The sequence below is a fragment of the Diceros bicornis genome, chromosome 20 (assembly GCF_020826845.1).
Source record: "Diceros bicornis minor isolate mBicDic1 chromosome 20, mDicBic1.mat.cur, whole genome shotgun sequence".
NCBI lineage: Eukaryota > Metazoa > Chordata > Mammalia > Perissodactyla > Rhinocerotidae > Diceros > Diceros bicornis.
The window spans coordinates 62,257,616-62,283,967 of NC_080759.1; the positions used below are offsets into that span (position 1 = coordinate 62,257,616).

General features: G+C 50.0%; 1 protein-coding gene across 5 annotated transcripts; it reads right to left on the minus strand.

Annotated features, from left to right (window-relative positions):
• Window positions 1-7,671: 7,671 nt before the first annotated feature.
• Window positions 7,672-25,279, minus strand: PDCD6 (programmed cell death 6). Of its 5 annotated transcripts, none has more exons than XM_058564425.1 (6): window positions 25,159-25,278; window positions 24,313-24,374; window positions 15,067-15,111; window positions 13,975-14,127; window positions 11,009-11,118; window positions 7,672-8,250 (listed from the first exon to the last, which is right to left on the minus strand). In XM_058564425.1, the coding sequence occupies exons 1-6, from the start codon at window positions 25,251-25,253 to the stop codon at window positions 8,152-8,154; spliced, it is 564 nt and encodes a 187-aa protein (XP_058420408.1). In that variant the 5' UTR covers window positions 25,254-25,278; the 3' UTR covers window positions 7,672-8,151. The 5 variants fall into 5 exon arrangements, with proteins under 5 accessions (XP_058420408.1, XP_058420407.1, XP_058420406.1 ...); XM_058564424.1 differs by having other exon boundaries at window positions 13,969-14,127; window positions 25,159-25,275; XM_058564423.1 differs by lacking the exon at window positions 25,159-25,278 and adding an exon at window positions 24,466-24,648.
• Between the last annotated feature and the right edge of the window lie 1,073 nt (window positions 25,280-26,352).

Consider the following 26,352-nt stretch of genomic DNA (forward strand, 5'->3'; position numbering starts at 1 on the left):
AGCCGTCCCTCGAGCCCCCCCCTCCTGTCCAGCCTCCATTGCATCAGGAGGCTTCTTGCCACCTTGTGCAGGGTGTGGACAGCCAGGCAGGGCTTCCTGCTCCTGGGACACACTTCTATCGGTCAGCTCAGCTCGGGGCACCGGCAGCACCTAGCATGCGGCAAGGTGGGGGCAGGGAGGTGCAGGCCAGGAACCTGGGTGGGGCACACCCTCACGTCTGCACAAGCATCCATTAGGGGCCCAGGGGCCGGGCTTGTAGACTGAGAGGGCCCAGCAGCTGGGGGTCTGGGCGCCTCCCTACACTCTCACTCCGAGGACAGAGGCCCCAGGACAGAGGCCTCAGGAACAGGCAAGTGCCATTCGGTAGACAGATGTCCATCCTGGGAGGCCCTGGTGAGGCCGGGGGTCCAGGATTGCTTTAAAGCCACAGGTGTCTGAGAAGGGGGCAAAGCAGAACATGAACCAGGGGCTCCGCTAGCCTGGGGACATTTGAATCAATAAAGTGCGATTCAGCACTTGTTCCTGAAAAGATGTTGATCGTGGCCCCGAATGGCAAATGGGCTTAGAGGCTGAGGCGGTGAAATACCCTGAGGGTGAGGGACAGCCAGGCTCTGCCCCGCTAGTCTGACCCCGCCCCTCACCTGGCCTCCCAGCGCCCCCACCCGGTGCCAACAGCCCTGCCTCTGCCCCTGCAGACCCTGACCTCTGCTAGCCAGTGCATCTTGGAGGCGCGTGGTGGGACCCGGCAGGTGGCCGCCCTCAGCAGGCCGGCCCTGCTCCTGGCATTGCCTCCTGTAAGGCTCCCTGATAGCAGGGAGACCCTTGGGGTCTCACCCAACACGGGGGCACCACATAACTGAATGTTCGCTGCTCCTGGGGTGCGGAGCAGCAGTGGGACAGCGCCCTCCTTCCAGGGAAGCGGCTGGCTCTGGGGGCTGTGGCCCAGGGGAGGCGAGCCTAGCTTGGCCCTGGGGCTGTGCGCTTCCTGGGGGAGGCCTGCGGGTAACGCTGAAGCCAGGAGACCTTCAGGGCAAGAACCCACGCTGGTGAAGAGGGCTCTGCCATCACCCCCATCTGCCCTGGCCTCAGTCTGATCCTGGAATAGCAGTGCCTCCCGGGGCTTCTCAGATGCTGTTCCCTCTGACTGGACGCTCTTCCTCATGTATCCTGGCCTGTCCTCACTTTCTTCAGCTTAAACATCCCCTTCCAGCGGAGGCCACCCCTATGCCCCTCATCACCTGACATCTGGGTTTATTGGGGGGGCACTGCAGGAACTTTCATCCACTTTGTACCCTGTGACAGCCCCATAGGCAAGAACTGCCCATTGTGGGGGCAGAAGGGAGAGGATGGAAGGAGTGAGAGGGGAGGGAGGGGGAGGAGGAAGGGAGGACAGGGAGGAGGGGCAACTTACTACAGTTACTTCCTGACTTATTTACCATAATTTATTTCCTTTCTTGTACACCCCCAGCCCCGAGTGAACAATGACTCATTTGCTTGGTTTTCTTTGAAACTACGGTTGTCCTCCACACCCTTCGGCAGCTCTGTAAAATGAGCCTTCCGCAGGGTTCCCCCCACACCCCACAGCGACAGCTCCCTCCAGGCACTGCCCACGCACCTGCTTCCTTGGCCTGTGCCTCTTGCTTCCATGTTTCCTGAATCCCAGGCCTTCCTCTTGGCTTACTCAGTTTTGCTGAAGCACATCCTCCAAGAGCTTCCTAGTTAAAGGAACGTTGGAGGAAAATTTCTTGAAAACTTCATCTGCCTGTACAGCTGAGGGATGACTTGACCAAGGACAGAAGTCAAGGTGGAAACAGCTTTCCCTCCACACCTGAGGTCTGCGCCTCGAGGCTGCTGCTGCTGCCTAAGTCTCACAAGGGCCTGGGCTCCTCTTGGAGGGTGGGGGTCTCCTCCTTGGCCCTGGGCCCAAGGTCCTCACTGCAGCTTTGTCCATCCTCGGAGCTGGGCACCAGTTTGCCCTTCCAAACTAGCCTCACCTGTTAGTTCTGGAAAATGCCCCCCTTTTTGTTTTGAAATTTTCTTCCCCACAGTTTTCTCTGTTCTCTTTTTCCCTTCCATATACAAAATTACAAAATATAAAATAACTGTATTTTTAATTTCTAAGACTTATTTCTCATTCTGTAGTCTTTCTTTCTTATACAATGGTTCTTTTCTAATGGATGCATTATCTTCTGCCATCTCTGAGATCTCAGCTGTAGACTGTGGGGGTTCTAAGATGTTTCTTCTGTCCCTGAATTGTTTCTTTTAGAAAAGTCAGGTGGCTTGGCTGAGCCTCACACAGGAGTGAGGTACTGCCCTGAGCGGGCATCTGAGTGCTGGGCTTGTTGGGTGGTGGGTATCCGCAGGCACTTTCTTGGTGGTGGTCTCTCTGACCTCCTACCTGGGGGTGGGGGGCTCGCCCTGCAGGAAGCTTTCAGGCCCCTCCCCGCTTCGCTGCCATGCCCTCCTGAGCCTTTGTGGCCCTGCGGGGACTGGCAGCTTCTCCCTGGAACTTGTCCTTCCCAGGTCTTGGGGGCAGGTGCCTCCTGTGTCATCAGAGGCTGAAGCTTTGTTTCCCTCTCTGGTTCTCTGCAGTTTCAAGAGGAACTTGCCCATCTTAAAACCTCCCTGAATTGTTGGCAGCTAGTGTGAACCTATTTAACACAAGGTAAGGCCAGCCCAGTTGGCCTGGAGTACCATCTGGTGGGAAGAGTGGACAGGTCAGATGTGCCCTCTGCATTCTCCCACCTCCCTGCATGAAGAGGGCAGGGTCAAGGTGCCCTCCGTCCACAGGCAAGCCTAACCACTGTTTATCATGTGACCTTGGCCAAATTATGGGCCCTCTCTGGGTCTCCATTTTGTTATCTATAAACCAGGTAAGTATACACCAATGGAACAGAATAGAGAGCCCAGAAATAAACCCTCACATATATGGTCAATGATATTTGACAAGGGTGCCAAGACCGTTCAATGGGGAAAGGATAGTCTTTCCAACAAATGGTGCTGGGAAAAATGGACATCCACATACAAAAGAATGGAGTTGGACCCTTACCCAACAGCATGTACAAAAATTATCTAAAAAATGGATCAAAGGTATAAAATAAGAGATAAAACTCATAGAACAAAACATAGGAGAAAAGCCTTATGACCTTGGATTTGGCAACGATTTCTTACATATGACACCAAAAGCACAGGCAACAAAAGAAAAAACTAGATAAATTAGACTACATCAAAATTAAAACTTTTGTGCATCCAAGGACAGTATCAAGAGAGTGAAAAGGCCACCTGTCATAGAATGGGAGAAAATATTGCAAATTATGTATCTGATAGGGATTAATTCCAGAATATATAAAAATCCCTACACTTCAACAATAACAAGACAAACAACCAATTTAAAAATGGGCAAAGGACTTGAATAGACATTTCTCCAAAGAAGACATACAAATGGCCAATAAGCACATGAAAAGATGCTCAGCATCACTAGTCATTAGGGAAATGAAAATCAAAACCACCATGAGATACTACCTCACACCCATTAGGATGGCTATTATCAAAAAATAAGCGTTGGTGAGAATGTGGAGAAACTGGAACCCTTGTGCACTACTGGTGGGGATGTGAAATGGTGCAGCTGCTATGGAGAACAGTATGGCGGTTCCTCAAAAAATTATACATAGAATTACCACATGATCCACCACTTCTGGGTATATAACCAAAAGAATTGAAAGCAGGGACTTGAAGAGGCAGTTGTACACCAATGTTCACAGCAGCATTATTCACAATAGCCAAAAGGTGGAAACAAACCAAATGTCCATGGACAGATGAGCGGATGAACAAAATGTGGTCCATCCAGTTGAAAATTATTCAGCCTTAAAAAGGAAGGAAATTCTGACACATGCCACAACATGGCTGGACCTTGAGGACATTATACTAAGTGAAATAAGCCAGTCACAAAAAGACAAATCCTGTGTGATTCTACTGATATGAGGTCCCTAAAGAAGTGAAATTCATAGAGACAGAAAATGGAATGGTTGGTGCCAGGCACTGGGGGACGTGGATGGAGAGTTATTGTTTAATAAGGACAGAGTTTCAGATTGGGAAGATGAAAAAGTTCTAGAGATGGATGGTGGTGATGGTTGCACAATAATGTGAATGTGCTTAATGCCACTGAATTGTACACTTAAAACTGGTTAAAGTGATAAATTTTATGTTACATATATTTTAACACACACACACACACACAAACAGCTAGAATCCCCCTTTATCCACTTATCCACCAGGTATGTATGAGGCAGACATGGGCCAGCTTCCTGGAGCCTCCAGTCTAGTGGGGGTCAAACATTGATCAAATAATCATATACACAAGCTCACAGGCACACTCAAACTTACAAGTGCACCCAGGAATATGTACATTCTGCACTTAAACGCTATGGAGAAGTACAGCGAACTCCGAGCTGGCCCAGGCCCATGTCTATTGGGTGGTGTGAGGGTGAGGGGCTGTGTGTGAGAAGAGCACACACCGCCCAGCCGCTCTGGTCAGCACCTTCTAGGGCAGCAGGGAGGCCCCTGCGTGTGGGGGGCCTTAGTCAGAGGGATTCGGGTGACAGGAGGACCCAGTGGCAACCCCGCAGCAGCAGGGAGAGCACAACTCTGCCTGCAGCCCCGACCCTCCCCAGGGAAGAGTAATAGCCCCCACCTCCCGGCATCCAGGGGTGCCCACTCCCCAGCTGTCTGTGTCCAGACCCCACCTGCTCTCCTCCTTGACCAGGCTCATCTAGACCAGGACAGTGCTTCTCCCAGCTGGCTAAGTTGACTATAGCAGTGACCAGGGCAATGGCCACAAGTCAAACCATCCTATTCTGGGATTACTTTCCTCTTCAAGTCGACCTTGAGGTTTGAAGCTGGGTGAGAATTCCCGGTGCTCTGAGCAGGTTCTTCATTTTCCCCTACGCCAAATCAGGAGATGGGTCATCCACACACTCTTCAACTGGCAAGCGAGGGAGTGTGTGAGAGCAGGTGACCAGGAGCACAGTGACCAGGAGACAAGGGATGGGGGATGAGGGACAGAGGATGGGGGATAGAGGATGGGGGATAGGGGATGGAGGATGGGGACAGGGGACGGGGGAATGGGAAGATGGAAGATGGGGAGGAGGAATGAAGGATGGGGGAGGTGGGACAGGGGATAAGGGATGGGAGATGTGGATGGGGGAGGTGGGCAATTAAGGACTGGGAACCAGGCACCGTGCGTTCTTTGTCTGCCCCATCCCACAAACCCGACTCTAAGAGGCCCAGGATACAGCTTGTGCGTGGAGCAAGGTGATGAATGAAAAGCTGCCAAAGTGTGTGTTTCCCCAGTGACTTCCTGGGGCACCGTGCTGCCTCATGGCTTGAAGCCCCACTCTCTCTGGTTTCTCTATTGCTTCTGTGAATTTCATGCTGGCAGGTTCTTGGGGTCAGGGCTCCACTAAGGCATGACCACACTGCCCCCATGTGGCCAACTGACTGCTCTTGGGGCTGCCTTTGGCTCTCAGTGCAGGCGTCCAAGTTTTCTGCTGAGACGGGGGCGGAGGGCATCCAAGGGAAGGCATCTTTGCCCTGCGTGGGCAGCTTGGCTGGCCTGGGGCTCAGGAAGGCTTGCTCCTGACCATTCAGGTAGCCCAGTCTCCCCAGCAGGATCCCCAAGTTCCCTAAGCCCACCTGCCGCCTTGCAGAGAGTGCAGCCCATTACTATCCCCTCAGAGCCCAGAGTGGCTGCCCAATCTCCCACCCTCATCACCATCTCCCAACCCACCCGCTCCTCAATGTGCCTCCACTGGCCGAAACCCTTGACTCCCACTGAGGGGGTCTATGCCACATACTTGAGTGCCTGTACCACACCCCTGAGTATCTGTACACTTGCCTGAGAGAATCTGTACCACACGCCTGAGAGTATCTGTACCACACCCGAGTATCTGTACCACACCCCTGAGTATCTATACCACATGCCTGAGTATCTGTACACACCTGAGTATCTGTACCACACTCGAGAGAATCTATACCACACGCCCGAGTGTATCTATACCACACGCCTGTGTGTTCCCCTCCACACCCCTTTGAGGTGCTGAAAAGCCCACACTATTTTCATCCAAGAACAACCCTACATTCTAATGAGGGAAGATAAGATTTCAACCCATCCAAAATCTGACCTTTTCTTTGTAAAATTCTCTATTTCACCTTTTCTTCACTTCCCTGAATCAGGAAATGCAGAGCTAATCACACATTTACACAATTCCTCACTGTGACTGATAGAGTGTGCAAGAACAGGCCTCCCAGCATCCGCTGTCAGGCACTGAATGATCCACAGAGATTAAACATTTTCTCTGTACCTGGGGGCAGGTGCCTCACCAGGGCCATGAGCCGCCATTGCTCTGAGACCAGCTCAAGAGGGCTCCAGCTTCCAGGGGACCCAGGAAGACCCTAGGGTCCAGGCGGCTGCAGGTGCGGGTAGTGGGGGTGGGTGGGAAAGCCAACATATGGGGGACTGGGGCTCCCTTGTGCACAGGTGGAAAGAGCGCAGTGAGGCTGGATGGGTAGACATGTCTCCTGCCTTCACTCGGAACTTGCGGTCTTTGCCGGCCTGAGACTGAGGGAGAAATGAGAGCAGCGTCTTCCAGAGGCACCTCTAGGAGCTGTGGGTGCAGATGGGGGACAGGGAGGCAGCAGAGGTTACTGGGTGGCTAGGGGGTGACGGCGTGGGGTCTATTAGCTGGAAGATGTTGAGTCCAAGGTGTCCAGGATAACCCAGGGAGAAGTCATCTATGTGCCAGGATGTGCGGGCCGGGGGTCTGAGGCCTCACAGAGTCTGAAGCTTGGTGCCTGGGGTGTAAAGGCCTCTTGGAGTCGGGAATATGGAGTTTGGGGTCAAGACTGACCTCACTGGGGTAAAACTTGGGGTCATGTGCTGGTGCTATATCATGAGTGTGTTGACATCCAGAGAGGCACCCAATACAGAAAGGGGTGGAAATCCTCAAAGACCTCCCCATGGGGGGGTCCAGTCTCTGAGCCCCACAGATTTTTTACCCTAACCCCACATACTGTGATCAGTGATGTTCTAATCCCTCTAATCACGGACACCAGACAAGAAACCTAAAGCCCTGCAGGGTCCCCTCCCCAACCAGCATAGCATAAGCCCCCAACAACAGACCCCCGTAGACACCAATTTCTGATGCCCCAGACCCATTTATAAATCGCTGACACCCATCCAGAACCCAAATGTCATCACAACCCGTGCCCCAAATTCCGGTTTGGGGAAGCACACTTAAAAGGGGGAGGCAAACAGCCTAAAGTGATTCTGTGAGGGGCAGGGCAAAGGGCCACCCTGGGACGAGCTGTGCGCCGACAGCGGGCAATGCTGGTGCCCACACGGGCTGGCTGCACCACTCACTCTACTTTCATGTTTAAAACTCGTAATTAACAGACCATCACAGGGCACCGAGTTGAATCACTGGTACATGACAGAAACCCACATGCTTCTAAACCAAATTTGGGTTTGTATGTCCAAAGAAATTTTCTGAAATTTAAAATAACTCCTGTAAGAGAGGACAGATGTTACCTCTAGAGTTCCATAAGCAGAGCCGCGTGGACACCCCAGAAGGTGTCCTGGGCCCCTAGGAGCTCCCACATGCATCTGAGACGGACTGGGACAAGGGGCACATGTGCTTTATTGCTTACATTGCATATCCAAATGAATACAATAAACCCCTTTTTAAAAAGGCACATAAAAAGCTTTCTGTGCAAGTTTCACATTATTTTAAAATTCCTATTGGCTAATAAAAGTATTTGCACTATAGAGCTGGAGCTATCTAGAAAAGCACATGATGCATTTTCTGCATGCAGAATATCTGAAACATTATTCTATCTGACCTCATGGCACAATTAAACAGTCACCAAATCAAATGTCTGTATCTGAATAATGATATAACCATTGTTACAACTGCAAAACGTTAATCAGCTTATCCACATATGTACAGTCAGGTCCCCAAATATTAATTATATAAAATCTAAAGGAAGAACAGTATCTAATTGCATCTGTGTTCCATTTTGTTAAAGGTTAACAGATTTGGCATTTGAAAATGTCTTTCTTCCGTAAGTCACGCTGCTATTTGCAAAAGGCCCGTGTTATACAATGCTGAAGACCATGGAAAGATACTGTTCATATGACACCTGAATCCAGCCGTCCTGATCTGTATCGTAGCGTCTGAATATATCTGTCAACCTCTGGGAAAAAAAAAACAGGCATTTAGACTTTGACAGTTATTAAACAGAAGGAACAAATGTATTTGGTAAAAAGACATTTAGGAACCTAATTTCAGAAACATTCATGTCTCCACATCCCCTAACTCTGACTGAGACCAGCACAGGGAGGTGTGGTTGGGGTATCCCTGACCACCCCAGAGGACTCTGGGTTCAGGTGAGGCAGGGGAGGGTGAGAGGTCAGGGCACGGACTGCAGGCCCAGCTCAGCTACACACCACAGCCCTGGATCCTGGCCAAGCCCTCTGGCCCCAGGCCCTGGTTTCCTGAGTGAGCTGGTGGCAAGCCTGGGACCTCCCTTCCCACTCTAAGACCGTTCTGCGGAGGGTGGGCTCCTCCCCCTGAACACTCACCTCCACTCTGGCCACGTGCTGCTCAAGACACAAGGAAACCAGCCCCCACTCAGGCTCCTCCCTTAGAACCTGCCCCCACCCCAGCAGGAGAAGGCCCAGCTCTACACCCCAGGCTCTTCCCTTAGAACCTGCCCACCAGCAGGTGGGGCCCAGCTACAGAGCATGGGAGGGCAGGTCTACTTGCACCAGCTCAGAGTTCCTTCCTCCCACTCCACCTCCTCCTCTGTCTGCAACCCCCCACACCAGGGCTCCACCTTAGTCTGTTCACAAGCCTCACCATCCAGGTCAGGTCAGGAGCAGAGGGGAGACCACCTGCACCCAAAAGCAGCGAGGGTTAAGTAAGTACTGCCCCAGAGGACAGGCGCTGGGCAACCATAATAGGCTCTGAAGAATCTTAACAATAAGAGGAAATAGGCATGATGCAATTCCCTGAGACAGAAGAAAACAAGGCCCAAGGGTCATCATGACCTTGGGGGCTGGCCACCTGCAGAGGGGCAGAGAGCAAGGTTGGAGCCTGGCTTTGAGAGCTGTGCCGTCCTGTGCCCGGGCAGGTTAAATGGCTAACAATAAACGGGACCTCACAGGTGACTGTGGACTCAGGTGTAAGCCAGGAGCATCTGAACGTTGCGGAACAAACCACAAAGCCACCAGCAGCAGGTAACTATGGCTTGAACAGCAATGAGTAATTCTTCCTTCTTTATCCTTTAACTGTATTTTCCCAAGATTTCTACATGTTTCCATGTGATTTTGTAAAAAATGATTTTCTAAAAGCCTTTTTTTTGGACAAAGACAGACAAAAGAAAACACCTTTGAGGATTTTTTACTTGTGGCCTGCAGCTTTTCTTTTCAATTCCCCACTTCTGTCCAGCATTTAGGGTCACTCTTGAAGGGGGGTGGGACCAGGAGCTGGCAGTCAGGCCATGGCAGGGATGGAGCCCGGCCTAGAGGCAATGGCTGGCTTGTCCTCAGCCCATGGGGTCAGAGGCCCTGGGCAAGCTTCTCATGGGACTCGGATCCCATTCCCAGCTGCTGAAAGCCTACACACAATGACCTCTGCTTAGGTAGAAATACAAGGAACAGATGTTTACTTACAAGATGTAACCTCAAATGAGAATCCTAACCCTGGGGCAATTTGGATGCAGATCACAATGAGATTTTTCACTGCACTTTTTCTAAAGTGTTCAGACAACACTGTAAAAATGCAATCCAGCCAGCCGCACCAGACCCTGAGGGGCAGAGGCTCTCCCCATTCCGGAGATTTGAAGTGTAAATGTTAACAGACCTGGCTCTCCAACAAGTCAATGAAGAACAGGGACTGACCTACCCAGATGCAGTGGTAAAGGAATCATGACGTCTGCACTTGGCAGGCCAGTCAGAGAAACTTCACTTTTATTGATCTATTCTTTTAATGAAAATAAAAACCCTGAGAATTTTTTCTAAAATTCCAAATTACATTTAAAAACCTTACGCTGTGCACATCTCCCAGTGGATTCTAAAGCTGACAAGATGTAACCTCAACTTGGATTCAAACAGCAAGGACTTATCTTCTAGAGAGAGGTTCTACTGAAATATTTAAGGCAAAAACATTTGCTTTCCGTAAATGGAATCTGCTTCAGAATAATGGAGGTGGGGGAGCTCATGGAGGTAATTTAAGGGTTTATCAATTCACTGCATTTCTAAAGCTTAAATCTAGGGAACTTGGATCCCCTCGTAGAAACAGGAGCAGGGGCCTGTGTGGGAACAGCCAGGGCGGGTTCGATTACTCCCGCCCTCCTAGTGGGCGTCTCTGGGCGGGCTGGAGAAGCTCTGCACTTGGTTCTCTTGGGGGTGAAGTGTGAGGCTAGGGGACGGACGTCACAGAATGTCGCCGGGAAACGTGAGGTGCAGGGACCACTGTGACTCACACGCTCCGCCAGATGCTGGTTAGGAACGGCTGCAACACTCCAACGAGGCCCTGTGAGCTCACCAGCCAGTTCCTGGCTTTGGAGCTTACCCCACACACGAAGGCAGGGCACAGGGAAGATCACAACGGAAAATTTACCCATCTCCTCAGAATAAAAATCCAACAAAAATACCAGAGTATACATGTAAACAGCCCACTGCATACTGGAAAAAATGACCTCTTCCGAACGGCCTGCTCTTTCTAAGAGCAGAAGAAGCACTACTGTTATACCTCCATTTAACAGAACTAGTTACTTCTCCAAAGACAAGACAAACTTGTCTAAGCTCCAGAAACTAACTTTACACGTGTCTGACTCCATTAAATAACGAATTCCAGAATGGTGCCTCCCTTTCCCTCTACTTCCATGGCTATCCCCTGCCTGCTCTGCAGCTCAGCTCGCTGAAAGCCCCCATGAAGACCACGGTTACCTGCAAGACGATGCAGCCCTGGATGAAGTCATCAAACGCGATCTGCCCCCGTCCTTGTCTGTCAAACTTGCGAATGAGGATGTCGTGAAACTGGTCAGAGAGCCGGTACCCTTGAAGAGGGAAATCAGAATAAAGAGAGGGCTAGGAGAGCAGACATTTGCATCAACACCCACTTCACCCTCCAAAAGACCCCACAGCCTCTTATAACAGCTGATAACAAACAACAGGTGCACATTCATACAAATCATTCTGCTATAACTTCTCATCTCCAATATCAGGAAGTGACTGAAAGACCAGCAGCCTCTTCCTGGAAGGATGCGAAGAAACCTGGAGGCCATCACTGTGCTAGGAGCTGAAGGTCGTTTCCACAACTCACGAGTATACGTCAACTGCACTCACTCTGTAGTGCTGCACCACCTACCAGCCCACAGGGCAGCCAGTGTCAGATTTTTTGGGGGGGGGGTGGCGGGGAAGATCAGCCCTGAGCTAACATCCATGCCATTCCTCCTCTTTTTTGCTGAGGAAGACTGGCCCTGGGCTAACATCCGTGCCCATCTTCCTCTACTTTTTATGGGACGCAGCCACAGCATGGCTTGACAAGCAGTGCATCGGTGCACACCTGGGATCCGAACCTGCGAACCCTCGGGCTGCTGAAGCGGAGCGCGCACATTTAACTGCTGCATCACTGGGCCAGCCCCCAGGCTCAGTTTCTTAAATGCAGTGGAGTCATCATTTTAAAAAGCCCTTTACTGATGAGTTTTATCACATTTATTAACCTAGACATGAAAGTTCTGAATAACTCAGCTGCCCTGGATTACTCATGACTAGAGAATGCTTTGAAAGAGAAATCTCACCGAGGCTTCCAAATAAACAAAACATAAAGTTAAGGAAACAGGCGATTAATTGACAGATACTCCCCCACGTAAACTGGCACACTGACATTAGGAATTCAAAGATTCCAAAGTTCCAAAGAACTCTGTGAAGGCAGCCTCACAAAGTTCAAAACCACTGAAGGGTCATCATATGTTATGGCAAAGAATCACCGATTCCATTTTCGATTTACTGAATTGTTTCTTGAAAAGGCCTCCAGCGGGGAGACGGCTCTGAAGATGTGTGGACACACAGCCACTCAGCTGCGGGACACCCCCAGGGTACCCGCAGGACACCTACTTCCTTTCCCTTCCTTCCCTCGTAATCCCACTACCTGTGTGGCCGTGGTATCCTTACTTATTCAGGAGACAAGATCCAGGTGTGAAAATATTTTTACTGGTTTTCTGTCTTGTTGCAATCTTTGCAAGGATATGTACACCTATTGTCTGAGTGAATGTCACAGTTAATTACCTGTATGAGCACTTAATCACTTTACTGAAAAAGACTCAAACATGCAAACACGCAAGAGTATCTTCCGGAGTGGTCAGCACGCGCTACATGTCTCTGTGACTTAAATCCAGGGTGCCCCTTCCCTGCAAGCTGAGTAGAAGACACGACCCCCAACTTAGCCAGAAAAAAGAGACAGCCAATCCTGGATGGGCGCCACTCCTCTCAGCCCTTATTAGTCTCCTCTCCTCACACCCAGCACCTGTGCCTGTGGGCAGGTAAGACACAGGTCCAGGCTGGTGAGAACTAAGCTTGGGACGTGGCGACAGAGCAGTGCCAGTGCAGGGTGTAGACAAGGGGGTTATGGGGCAGTGCCCATGTAGGGTATAGACAAGGGGGGGTTACGGGTCAGTACCCATGCAGGGTGTAGACGGGGGGATCCAGGTTCCTACCTAGTCCTCTCAGCCCAGTCAGGCCTCTAGCTCCTTCCTGCCCCAGGACAGCTCTCTGTGGAGGCTCCCGCTAGCCCCCTCACCTAAGGGCAGAGCTAGGTCAGCTGCATTCAAGTTCCACTTCAGAGAACTTGAGCTCAACGTCCTGCTCAAATCTTCACCCACACCTGGTGAGCTCGGAACACAAACTTCCTGCGGAGCCCCAGAGCCGCTGGCTGATACTCCCTACGAGCTCACAAGGCAAGAAAGGAAAGAGGAAGGAGGAGGAGAGACAGCCATAACGTACGTGCCCAGAGGAAAAATGAGGGGGTGGGCAGAAGCACGTTACTAATCACTAAACTAAAATGTACTTTATATTATTAAAATTCGAAATACCTACAATATAGTACATCATAATATAACTTTTCTTATTTTTTCTAGAGGGCATTTGTAAACAACCTTTTAAGCAAAACATAGAAGGGGTTTTGTAACACGGGCCTGGTGAACAGAGGGCTGAGTGAAACTGTCCCAAATGACAATCTCGGTGTAACTACTAGGAGCCTTGACAAGCCTTTCAGTTTCTCCTCTGTAAATGAGAACTCCCATCTTCCTCTCAGACCCATGCACTAGTGTCAGAGGCCTGCTGCTCCACTCTGGAAGGCACCACATGAACACTCCTCACGGCACGGCATGCACTCCTCACGGCATGGCACACACTCTGGCCTGGCACGCGTGTGGTGCACACACAGGTGCTGACACGCACTTGAGAATGGGAACGCTCTCCAATACCCTGAGGCACGGGATTTGCACCGCAGCTCACAGAATCGTCTCTTACAGGTACCTCATCATCTTCCTGTGTACTTTGACGTAATGTGAAATATAAACTGCCCTGCACGACTTCATTTTCACTTATTCACTTTAAACTGTTTAAAAAGCCACATTCTCAATGTGCTTGTGGTGTCATTTCATTTCACAAAAGATAAACGATTGCATAGCCCTTATCTCATTTTGGATGAAAAACTGCATAAAAGCCTCCACGTCGAATACAAGCCTTCATGATATAAACAATATCAAAATATAAATCTATATGATGTAAATAAAAATTTCACAGACTGGATTAAAAAATCAGTAAGTTGAACAAAGTAAAAAACACTTTAGTGGCACCCAGGTTCCAAAATGAAATACGCTACACAACCCAGATAAGTGAATTACCAAAACCTGAGAGCGCCTGCTTGAGCTCGTTCTTGTCGATCATCCCGGAATTGTCCCTGTCATAAGTGCGGAAGACGTTCTGCCAGTCTGTGATGTACTTCCAGACGCCAGTGAACTCGCTGAAGTTCACGCCAGCCTTGTTCTCCCGGTCAAACATGGCTGAGACAAGAAGGAATGTGATTGGTACACGGCCAATGGAATCCTGACATCAATCACAGCAGAGTCGCCTCTCACATCCCCAGCAGACCCTGGTTCCCCGGGTACACAGCTGGGTGCTTGGCCAGCGAACCCCGAGGTGCAGCTAATAAACGCTCATTTGCTAAATAGGGGGCTGGATGGCTCTGCCGGGGTGGGGCGGGGAACTGTTACCCAGCTACAGCCCGAGTCACGTTAGACAGACGTTGAGGCAGACTGTGAAAGGAAAGTGCAAGCAACACACACTGGTAGAGCCACAATAAAAACACTACTTTATAGTAAAGGAGGTTCTACAAAAGCACAACCACTGGTGGAGCCAGAGAAACCGAGGGGCAAGGGTAAGTGGCCTGTCCAACACTCCCAGCCCCTGGTTCTGGGCCTAGAACATGGGTCTAATTCCTAGAGCCGCCCCTCCAATTCTCAAGAGGTCTGATAGCCACCAGTGGAGGCTCACAAGAGTTTTCTGTCAAGGGAGACCATGCCAATGAGAAAAAGTCTCTAATCGCTTTAGATTTTTTTCTTACTAAGACCTGCTTTTCATTTAAAAAATCAGCCTAATTTCAGCTCCAAATACAAAAGAACCTGTAACTACATTTACATATAATTGCAAAATGGCTAAAAATATATATATAAAATCGATGTTAACAATCATGCAGGATTACGGACTGTATGAGGAACGAGCAGGTCCTACGTGTATCTGAGGTCTTCAGAATTGGGAACTGCAAGGACAGGGGAGACAGTGAACTGTAAGCGAAGAATCAGTGAAGGGACAGGCAGGCAGGAGAGGGCCCTACACCCGCCAAAATGGAGAAAACAGGGCAGGAAGACAACCTGTACCGAGCAGACAGAAAAGCAGCCCACACCTGTTTGCTGCACAGGCAGGGCGATGGCGCCTTTACTTACATATGATGGACCTGACAGTCACGGGATTAAACGGAGTCCATGTGCCTGAAAATAACAACAGGAACTAAAGTAAAAGAAAATTATTTCCATAGGAAATTCTAAATTCCTAATCTCTAACACTAGAAGCCAGTGAAAGTTAAGTAATTTGCTTTTAACATGAAGACCCTAGAGCCGTGGTTCTCAGCAGAAGACATTGCCCCCAGGGGACACTTGCTTTTGGTCGCCCTGACTACTGGGAGGGGTTGCAAGCATTTCAAGGTTGCAGTCCATTCCTGCGATGTGCCGGAGTCCCTCAGGCACCGCCAGACACTCAAAGTTGTTCATAATCAGCCTGGAAGCTCATTCTTTTTTTTTTTTTTAAATATTATTCTTTATTTTATTTTATTTTATTTTTTTGAGGAAGATCAGCCCTGAGCTAACATCCATGACAATCCTCCTCTTTTTGTCGAGGAAGACTTGCCCTAGGCTAACATCTGCGCCTATCTTCCTCCACTTTATATGGGACGCTGCCACACCATGGCCTGACAAGCAGTGTGTCAGTGCGCACCCGGGATCCAAACCTGGGCTGCCAGCAGGGGAGCTCACACACTTAACCACTATGCCACAGGGTCAGCCCCTCACTCTTTTTTTTTTTTATTGCAGTAACATTGGTTTACAACATTGTATAAATTTCAGGTGTACATCATTATACTTCTATTTCTGCATAGATTACATCATGTTCACCACCCAAAGACTAATCACCATCCATCATCACACACATGTGCCCAGTCATCCCTTTCACCCTCCTCCCTTCCCCTTCCCCTCTGGTAACCACCAATTCAATCTCTGTCTCTATGTGTGTGTTTGTTGTTGTTTTTATCTTCTACTTATGAGTGAGATCATATGGTGTCTGACCTTCTCCCTCTGACTTATTTCGCTTAGCATAATACCCTCAACGTCCAGCTGGAAGCTCACTCTTGTTTACTATATAACCAAGAAATGGTTTTATATTTTTTTTAACATACATTGAATTTTCCAGGAATGCAGCCACCAGGTAAGTTGAGAAGACAGCACCTATTTTTCTTAGGAATGTCACCAATTACCATTTCAGAAAATCTCACTACCAGGACCACCACTGCTTCCAGTGCTGGAGTCCCTAAGACAGCCAGTGTTGTCACTCTCCACACAAGTGCACACATCAAATCACCTCCTCATCTTCCCTCAGTAATCATGCCAAAGCATACTCAACACATGCCATGGAACTTTCTCCTAAAATGAGTCTGAGCATCATACTATTTTCCTTGAAATTGTGAAAAAGTAGATTATATTATTCTATGATTCACTTCAGAATAGTAATGGAGATGTTACCAAATATTTGTTATAAAGGGGCTTGTTGAATCTGATAGACTTGAGAACTCAGAACCATTTATCAACAGTGATGTTCACCAGATACCTTTATGCCCAAGAATCCATTTTCAGAGTGATTTCTACCTTTATCGCTTTTACACTCACTAAACAAAAAGTAAAAAATATTTTTAATGTGTAGGGAAAGCACTGTCTCTGCCCATCCCGTACTTGTATAAAAACACCCCACCTTTCTTCGATATACAAAACTGTTTTGGTTCTATGTGGCACCCAGAGACCATGCCCTGACCTCACAGAAAGTAACACCTTTATGCTCAGGTGTGAGGCTTAGTAGTTCCTCCTGGGCCGTGGGCAGGGGGGCTGAAGGACACTACCCCTCACATCCACACCACTGGGCTTCCCGCAGCAATCCCCAGAGCCACGCCCACATACTTCTCTCAACCTCAGGTGTGGCCCCTCCAAACGCATGCACACCCCTCACTCCAACTCCTACCTCTCCTTTAAGCCTCAGGTAAACTGCTTCCTCTGGGGGCTCCACATTCCTCAGCCCCCAATTTAAATAAATCTGCTCTACCAGTGTGCCTTCAAACTTCCCCTTCTCGACTTCTGCAACTGTAATGACTCAGTGACGGCTGTTCTTCCTGTGAAGGCAGGGCACACCTGTCCCCGAGCAGGGCACACATCAGCACTGGGCAAGCATCTCTGTGCAGGATTTACAGACGTCTGGGGGGAGGGTGGGCAGGAGTATGTATATAGAGGTATTAGGAAAAGTCAGTATTACTGAAAACCAGTATAAAAAGAAAACTATGTTTCACAGAACCCAAAAGAAAGAGGAAAATTCTCAACACAGGAGAGCATCACTTCATCCATTTCTGTTTTTCCCTCTCTCAGTCTCCACTGCTGCATGCACTGAACTGGAGTCTCCACAGAACAGAAGCCACCAATGACAAGCAGCCCGAGGAACCAAATGTACCTACTGGAGTCTTTCTTTGTCTTCCCTCCACCTCTGGTACAGGCTAAGTGACCACACGGAGGAGAATCTGTGAATGTTCGCTCAACTGAGCTGACCGTGCAGAGCCGGAGCAGTATCAGCAATGAGACCTCAACCTCTGAAAGTGGAGGCTGCACCCCCAGTCCATCTCCACTGAGCAGAAGAGCACTGGGCTGTCTCAGAAAAGGACTTGGCCAAATAAATTTTAAACAAAAGCAATACAAGTAGAAGAGTTAAATAATGCTGCAAACACAGGCACTTCTCATGGTGAGGGCCAGGCGCCACTTGGACAGGCACACATGGCTGCACAGAGATGGTGTATCCTTGAGAGGTGTGGCTCAGAGGGAACCAGTGGCCTGCTGGAGGAGTCTGAGGATTGCAGGGGTCCCAGGCACAGGAGAACAAGAGGTCGCCCTGGGCTGAGTCAAGGACGGAGAGAGGCTGCTCCTCTAGCAGGAGACCACAGCCTTCTTGCAGTGCTGTCAAGCAGCGGGAAGGTGGAGGCAGCTCCTGGGACCTCCACTTGTCCTTGTCACCCAAATGGGGTAAGACTCTCCACAGAAACCAAAGGAAAATAACAACAGCCAGCAGTTAACTATTTATCATGTGCCAGGTCCTGTGGCCTGGTTCCCACAATGAGGCTGACATGCTGCAGACATTTAATATCTCGGTGACATGTACTAAGAGTTAAATGCACCTGCCACAGCCTGGAAATCTAACCAGTATTGACTAGAGCTGACTGAAAGTAGGGACAGCCTGTACCGGCAGGTTTCCCACGAGCCCCGTATTTCCAGTGGTCCTCTGTCCCAGCCCCACTTTCAAACCTCCCCATCTGGTCCCTAGTAACCAACACGTCCAAGAATCCCAGAACCACTCAGCTGGCAAAAGATTTCCTCTCACGCTTTTATTAGAAATATATGGTTACTGTACCTGTAAGTCTTGCCTCAATTTCATTTCAGAAAACCAAAGAAAACAGAAACATATACACTATTTTCCATGTAAGTTGAATACACCTAACTTTTTTCACCTGCAATTTGGGAACAGTGCTGAGGCCTGAAGAAGCAACAGTGAACGAACAAGTGGCGCTGGCTGAAGGGACAACTGCAGTCCCGCAGAGCAGGTGGTCACCAGCAGGAGGCGGCAGCACTGCCCACTGAACCCTCAAGCACTCACGCGACGTCAGGACTTATACGTGCCTCCCTTATCGAAGGGGAAAACCCCACTCTGCTCTGCAGTAATACAGGCTTTTCACTCTCCACAGAGTTTTCTTTCTTGAAATGATGTCCTGTTAACCACAAACCTAAATTTTGGTAGAGACTTCAGTGAGTAGTCAAGGGTTAAGACTTTACAACAGTTAACACATACAACTGAAATACCTAACTACTTGGAATCTTTTGGGGAAAAAAAAAAATCAGACCTTTTAAACTCACCACTGATAATCTCCACTTTACTGCATCAGACCTGGGCTTTCTTGGCTCTCCTGCCAGAGAGGAGCTATGTAAGAAGAGGTGCAAGAGGTGCTCAGGACACAGCACTGGTATTCAAGGCAAATTGCCAAGACTTTGGTGCCTCTTCAGGTTCAGCAAAACTCTGTACCTCACTAGTTACCTTCACTTATAGCTTCAAAGGGCCATGACTGAAACACGGCCTTTTTGAAAAGCAATCTGAGTATTGATCAACAGCTTTAACAATGCCTACACCCTCTGATCTGATAAATGCCACTTCTAGAGACTTGTTCTATAAAATTTTGAGCCAAATCACTACAGCATTTACATTAATGAAATTAGAAACAATGTAAATTTCCAACAGTGAAAGACTGTAAACTCAATCCTGGTGGATACAGGCAGAGCGGGATCTGGTGGAGACAAGCATGGCTTGAGAGGAAAGGGATCTAAACTTCTAGCTGCCCTATTTTTACACCAAAGAAACTGAGGCCAGGGTGTGATCTGCCCAAGGTGGTGGAGTGACTTGTCAGCAAAGCCAGATCCACCAAATCCCAACCTTCCTTTGTTTCCGTCTGAAATTCTGGCTGGGCAAGTTTCTGGGAAGAGTAGACGTGACAGGCTGAACTGGGGTCCCCAAGACCACCCTCAGGCTGGATGACCCGCTAGGACTCACAATACTCATAGTCACAGTTTGTTACAGCAAAAGAACACAGTCGAGGCAGCAGAGGGATAAGGCACTGGAAAAAAGTCTGGGGAGACCAGACGCAGCTCTGAGTCCCCTCCCCGTGGAGTCACACAGGATGGGCTAAATCCTCCCGGGGATGACTAGTGTCAACACACTGGAAGTGCTGTCAACCAGGCAAGTGCCCCTGAGCCTGGGAGTCCAGGGTTTTTCTTGGGGGTCAGTCACGGAAGCTCCAGATGCCCAAGGGAAAGCAGGTGTTTGCCATAATCACACTGCTAGTATGAACTATCCAGACAAATGGGTACAGCATGCCTCAAGGCCCTCAGTGGGCAAAACACTCGTCAGTCCCAACATTCCAGGAGGCAGCCAGTCATCAACAGGCCCTTCTGGGGAATGCGCAGGCTCTGAGCAGCCCAGGCCTGCTGGGTCGGCCCTTTCTCCACACGGGCAGATGGAAGCTGAAGGCAAATCTCATACTCCCTCTGTTCCATCACCGGGGGCAACACACACAGGGCTGTGGCAGGGGGGACAGCCATGTGACTGGATGAAGAGTCTGCAGGGAACTCTCTGCTTACACGGTCTGATTTCTCCCATTTCTTCTTAATATGGGAACTCTGTTTTGATAAAAATATCTTAAGAACATATGAATTATTATTTTTTAAAATACAGCTAAAAAATGCCTCCTCAAAATACATCAATATGGGGCCGGCCCCGTGGCTTAGCGGTTAAGTGCATGCGCTCCGCTACTGGCGGCCGGGGTTCAGATCCTGGGTGCGCACCGACACACTGCTTCTCCGGCCATGCTGAGGCCGTGTCCCACATACAGCAACTAGAAGGATGTGTAGCTATGACATACAACTATCTAGTGGGGCTTTGGGGGAAAAAATAAATAAGTAAATAAAATTATAAAAAAAAAAATACATCAATATGTTAAGGCAAACCTACAAAAGCACAAAAAAGAGGCTTGAGCAAAACTAATTTCCCATAATTCCAAAAAATAACATGAAAGTAAAAAAATAAAGTTACCTCACTCACTCAAGATAGTTTGTGACATTATTTCAAAAGAAAGCAAGAGAACAGTCCTCTTCTTTCTGCTACCTGTGAACCGCAGACCTCCCTGAGAGCAGCCATTTTTAGAAGGTTTCCTACAGAAACAAGTCTTATAAAAGACTCAGTGTATGGGACGCATAAGTATGTTTTCAGGGTAGTTTCAAGCAGATTTTAACAGACAGAACTCAGAGGCACAGATTTAATTGAAGTGAGAAACCAGCTACTTTGTAACTTCAGTTTTCCCATCAATAATAAACGAATTAATTAAACTAATTTCCTAAAATAGTCTAATATTCTAGTTATAATATGAAAACAGAAGCCCATTACTGGGAGGAAAATCAGAAGTCAAGATAATTTCAATCGTATGAGCTGCAGGAATTCAAGGAGGAGAGTGAAGAGATCTGACACGTGTCCACCCAGTGACCAATGCCTGGACACACAACACACATCTGAACAAGAGACTGGCTTGGCCTTCCTTTACGAAGCTAACAGTCTAGTAGCCAGAGACAGCTACAAAAATGATCACAACAGAACCAGGAAAAAGCAGAGCACCAAAGAAAAAGGAAAATGCTGTGTAGGTTCAATGGCAGGAGCAGAGCATGTCCCTCCAGGAGGTAAGGGATGTGGAACGCGTGGCAGAGCGGGTAGAGCGTCAGCTTACAGCGAGGAAAGGCAGGTGTTCTAGGCAGAGGGAGCACAGAAGCCACAGGTACCTGAAGCACTCAGTGGACACCACCATGAAGGCACAGGTGGGAAAACACTGGGGTCAGGATGCCTACCTTCGAGGAGTAGATCCAACGCAGAACATGAGCAGGGGCGCTGCGGTGTACCAAAAACACACATCTGAATTCAAATCCTGGCCTGCAACTTGAGAGCTGTGACAGTAACTTGGCCAGCAAAGCACTGGTAATACTATATGACCTACTCTGTGGGGTTGTGGAGAAGACTACAAATCTGTACTCGTTAATAACTTGCCTTATTGCACAAAAAATGTGAAGAAATTTATGAAGATATTCACGGTGTAGCAAAATAAAGTTTTAATTATGATGGATGGAAGGAGAAAAGTAGGCGGATAAGAGAAGAAAGTAAGTAGCCTAAGACTAGGTCAGTAAAACCTACTTTGTAAAATTCTAAATTCCTACTACTGGTGGACATGAATTACATACTTACACATTTTTACTTTTCAGCAGCTAATTTGAAGAGGGAAATGTAATTGGTTAAAATATTTAGTATACAAACACAATAATACACAACAGCTACCACAGGTGCTTAAAACACAAGAAGCCAACACACTCCCAGGGAACAGTGAGATGGCCATTCCCTGGGGCATTCCCCCAGCCCGCCTCTCTCAGGATTAACACTGATGACCCGCTCAGGCGGCCAGTTCTTACATGCCCCCAAGAGAGCTGAGGGAATCCAGCAGGGCAATGAAGAAACGTGACTCTACAGAGGCCACTGTGAGATGGTCCTGACACATACTTATTACCTGGGTTAAACCAGGTATTGATTTCAGAGTATCTTAGGAATGGGAGACTGAACATCCTGTAGGCAATTCTGTTAAAATTCTCCCTCTCAAGCAGGCTCCTGGTAGATATTTAGTAGTGGCTGAGTTCAAGATTATGTTCTGACAGAGTGAAGAGCCATATGCTTTAGCAACCAGCTGAACCAGGGGCAGCACTGACAAATACAGGAAAAATCCTCGTGAAAATACCGGAGCCTAAACCTATAGGTCAGAATAGAAGGCCCCCAACCTATGCCCCCAAGGCTCAAACAGCAATGCTGACCTGACCGTCAGATCAAGTTTAAGTGCCCAGCACAGTGCCCACAGGGACTGGATGCTCTATAAGTGGCCACCACGATCACTAGCATCAAGAAAACAAAAGCCATCAAAGACTTGAGCCAGCTCCTTGACCAATAACAGTGCTAGTAACAACACTACTACTTACTACTCACAACAGCCAACACCAAGCCTTCGCTATGTGCCAGGTATCCCACCAAGCACTCTGCACACATTTCCATCAGTTACCTTCCCAGTAAACGTGGGGACAATGAGAAAGGTCAAGTCCTTGCCCAAGGTCACATTCCCAGAACTGGTAGAGCCAGGATTTGAAGCAAGGCAGGCTGACCCTAGTGGCCCCTGGAGCCTCCCAGGGTGGACAGACTGTCATACTATTTGACCATCACTCCTAGGTGAGTAGGTTTCATACAAACCCTGAATCTGGGCAGCACTCTCAAAACTTCAACCTAGGACAAAAAGGAGACGTCCAAATGGATCATGAATCAAGCCTCACTCACTGGAAAGGAACTCAAAAGGAAAGCCTCTGCAGCATTACCTTGAGGGGTACTCTCACTGAAGGGCCAACCACTCCCAGCAGCTGAAACATTCAACATGTGATCTAAAGAAACACCCATTTTGGTCAACACTTAGCAAGTTTTAGGCCAAGATTTGCCAGATTGTAGGCTGCTGGATTCCAAGTGCTCCTGACCTCTTCCTAGTAACCCTGTCTTCTACTTGTCCTGAGTGCAACTCAAGCACTAGAGACACAAACAAGAAATGAAAAGGGGTTAATAATGATCAGAGAAGAATCAAGAAGGCACAATTATCAAGGCAGAAGTAATGAAATTTCTTCACTTCCTGAAAACAATCTATATAAATACACATGACATCATACACCAATATCTGTGGCCCATAAATGTTAAACACGGGAAAATGAAGTCAGGGGTATCTGCCATTCTATAAAGTAAACGTATTAACCTGCAAATACAAATTCTCAGCTTCGTGCTGATCATTAGGCAATAAACAAACTAACACTGGATGCCTGGTACGTGCCAACAGTGAGGGGGCGCGTGAGCTCTCCTTTCACCCCATACCCAACTCTGTGAGGCACTGTCAGCATCCTTAGTCTTTCTCACTTCCTAGTCCACTCTTCCTATGCATCCCCTTGCTTCCCACTAACAAAGAGGAGCCTTTCAACATCTTCACAACATCTTAAAATCAATCCCTTTTCTAGCTTAAATGACACACCTCTGGAAAGATAAACTTCAAATATAAGAATCAAAAAAGACAGTGGCTTCTGCAAGATTAAAAAAAGGGCAAGAGTCAGGTCTTTAATGAAGTAAGAGGTCTCTAAGAGTACTCACGTGGACTAATCACGCTCAAACCAGCAAGAACATAACTCCATGGAGAGGCCCCAACACACCACCATACAAGAGCTGTAGTCCTCTCTTCCCTGTCTGAATGCCTGGTATCCCCCACTGATAAGGCCACCTCCCCACAATCAGGCTGCCAGTACCTCCAAGATCCCCAATCATTCCCCGTCGGTGCCTCTGGGGCCTTGATGACCATCTCCAGGGGGGTCACAAGGATGCAGTTACCTAGAAAACCCAGTCATCTTCCATACACCCAGACAGTGTCTGCTGTACAAAGCTAAACTTCTTATCCTTCCCTAAATCTACCCCCCAACCCCCACTTCTCAAGAAGCGCTTCCCTGTGCTTGTCCTCGCAGCTGTTCCACTAGCTCAGCCAGGCAATGGGAGCAGCATGAAGCGCCACAACCAGGAAACCACTTGGCAAAATAAAGCACAAACACTTCCACACGTGCTAGTAATACTAACTAGGTCTTCGTGACTCCTCTGTACTTGGAAAACAAATTCGAGAAAGAGAGGATTTACTACGGGTAAGTCAGGCTTGCAGTTTAAAAGTCCTGAGGGCCAGGCCAGGTCCCACTTACCGTTGGATAACGCTTGCTGAAGCTCGTTGTCCGAGATCACGCCGCTCCTGTCTTTATCAACCCTACAAAATCAAGACTAATTAAGCTGGTGGTTAGAGGTGCAAGAAAAGCAAAACAAGGCAAGCACAACCGTCTAACCCTTGTCAATCCTACATTACTTCCGCCATGTCCCTTCCCGGGGACCTTATCTGTTCTGCTAGAACGTCTCGCTCCCACGTTCGCTGGGAATAAGGCAATGCCTGAGCTCCTGGACTCATCCTAAGCTCTCCAACCGCCAAAGCCCAAGTTGGTTCTCCCCAGGGAGGCGGCTCTCCCCCTCCTCGAGCCTTTCTCTTCGGTCCTCCCCCTCCTCGAGCCTTTCTCTTCGGTTCTCCCTCGGCCTGCGTGAATTCCACCCGCACCAGCTTCTCTCTTCTCCACAAACAGGAAAGGATCCTTCCCTGACCACGAGTCACTCAAGTTTCGGCCATCCATTCACTCGAAGGGTGACCAGCGAGAGAAGGCGCTGTGGCACGGTCCCCTGCCCCGGAGGCCGCCTCGCCCTCCCCGCGGCTTCTCGCCTGCTGCTGGCATTTCGACGGCGCCGGAGCAGAGTCTGTGCCTCTGCTCCCCAAACAGGCGCCCCGACCCTCCCGGGCAGCCAGACCCGCCCCTAGACTGCGGGTGCCCGGCTGCTAGGAGGAAGGGGCTGGAGGCCGCGACCCCGGGTTCCGCGGCGGGCTGCGCCCCTCGGCAGGAGGGGACGGCGCAGGAGGCCGGGGGAGGCGGAGCGGGTGTGGGGGTGGGGAGGGGCTGGGCCCGGGGGCCAGGGAGGAGGCCGGGAGGACGGCGAGGCGGCGGCCGCACCTCTGGAAGACGTTCCACAGGAAGCTCTGGTCCGGCAGCGCCGCGCCCGCCGCAGGGCCGGCGCTGGGGCCAGGGCGGTAGGGGTAGGCGGCCATGGGCCGAGGCGCGGAGGGGCTGAGGCGCTGGCGGGGCTGAAGCGCTGGCGGGGCTGAAGCGCTGGCGGCTCGGGGCGGCTCCACTTCCGCCTCCGCCGAGCGGCCCTGGCGCTGACGCCACTTCCGGGAACGCAGGAAGTGAGTGTCTCCGGTGGCGTCGCGCCACAGGGTGCCGCCGAGTCCTTCAGGCGCCGTTGCCAGGCAACGCCCGGGCCGTCGGGGCCAGGGAGTCCCGGGTCACAGTCAGGGTCGCGGCCCGTGCGTGCGCTGCCGTCTGCAAGTTGGGACGCACGGCGGCGTGGACGTGGTGGGGAGGCTCCCTCCGGTGTGTTTCATTCCTGCGTCAGAAGAGTCGTGGGAGCGAGTGTGGTCGGGGGACGCAGGTGCTGTGGCGCCCCCAGTGCTCATCTGGATCTACACACAACCCGGTCTCGGCGTCCTTTACACACGCACGCACACACACACGAATGTGGTCGGGGGACGAAGATGCCGTGGCGCCCCCGGTGCTCCTCTGGACTTCCCCCACACACCTCTGTCTTGGCGTCCTTTACACACGCACGCACACACGAGTGTGGCCGGGGGACGAAGGGGCTGTGGCGCCCAGTGCTCCTCTGGACTTCCCACACGCACCCCGGTCGCGGCGTCTCCCGCGCTCTGCCCCCGCCCCGCCCCGGTCCATTCCTCGGGAGGAACCGGCAGCCCCTTTGGCCCCTCAGCCCCCTGCCAGCGACGGAGCCGTCCACCGCCCCTTCCCCCCGGTGACCGGCGACCCCGCCTCGGCTCCGCGGTCCGAGCGTCGTCGGCACAAGCCCGGCCCCGGGCGCCCGTCACTCCGTCACCCCTGTCACCCCGCCGACGCGCGCCCTGGCTCGTTTGGACGCTGTTTGTTCCGAACGGTTCACGCGCCATTCCAGCCGCTCAGGTTTAAAGCCCTGATTCCGAAGATGCTGACTCTTCTTCCTCAGGGCGGCGAGCGTTTCTTGAGGTTAGAAGCCGCTTCTTCTGCTGATCCAAATGTTGGAGGAGGAGCCCGAGGCGTCCTTCTCATGGACACTAGTCCGTCGTGCGGGCTCCGGGCACAGCTGCAAATCTGGCCAGC

Coding starts and splice junctions, on each gene's coding strand:
- PDCD6 (XM_058564423.1), bottom strand. CDS start 24,569: ATGAGTCCAGGAGCTCAGGCATTGCCTTATTCCCAGCGAACGTGGGAG. Junction 15,112..24,312: donor TCAGCAAGCGTTATCCAACG/GTAAGTGGGACC, acceptor TGTTATTTTCAG/GCACATGGACTCCGTTTAAT. Junction 11,119..13,974: donor GCTCAAGCAGGCGCTCTCAG/GTTTTGGTAATT, acceptor TCCCTCTTCAAG/GGTACCGGCTCTCTGACCAG.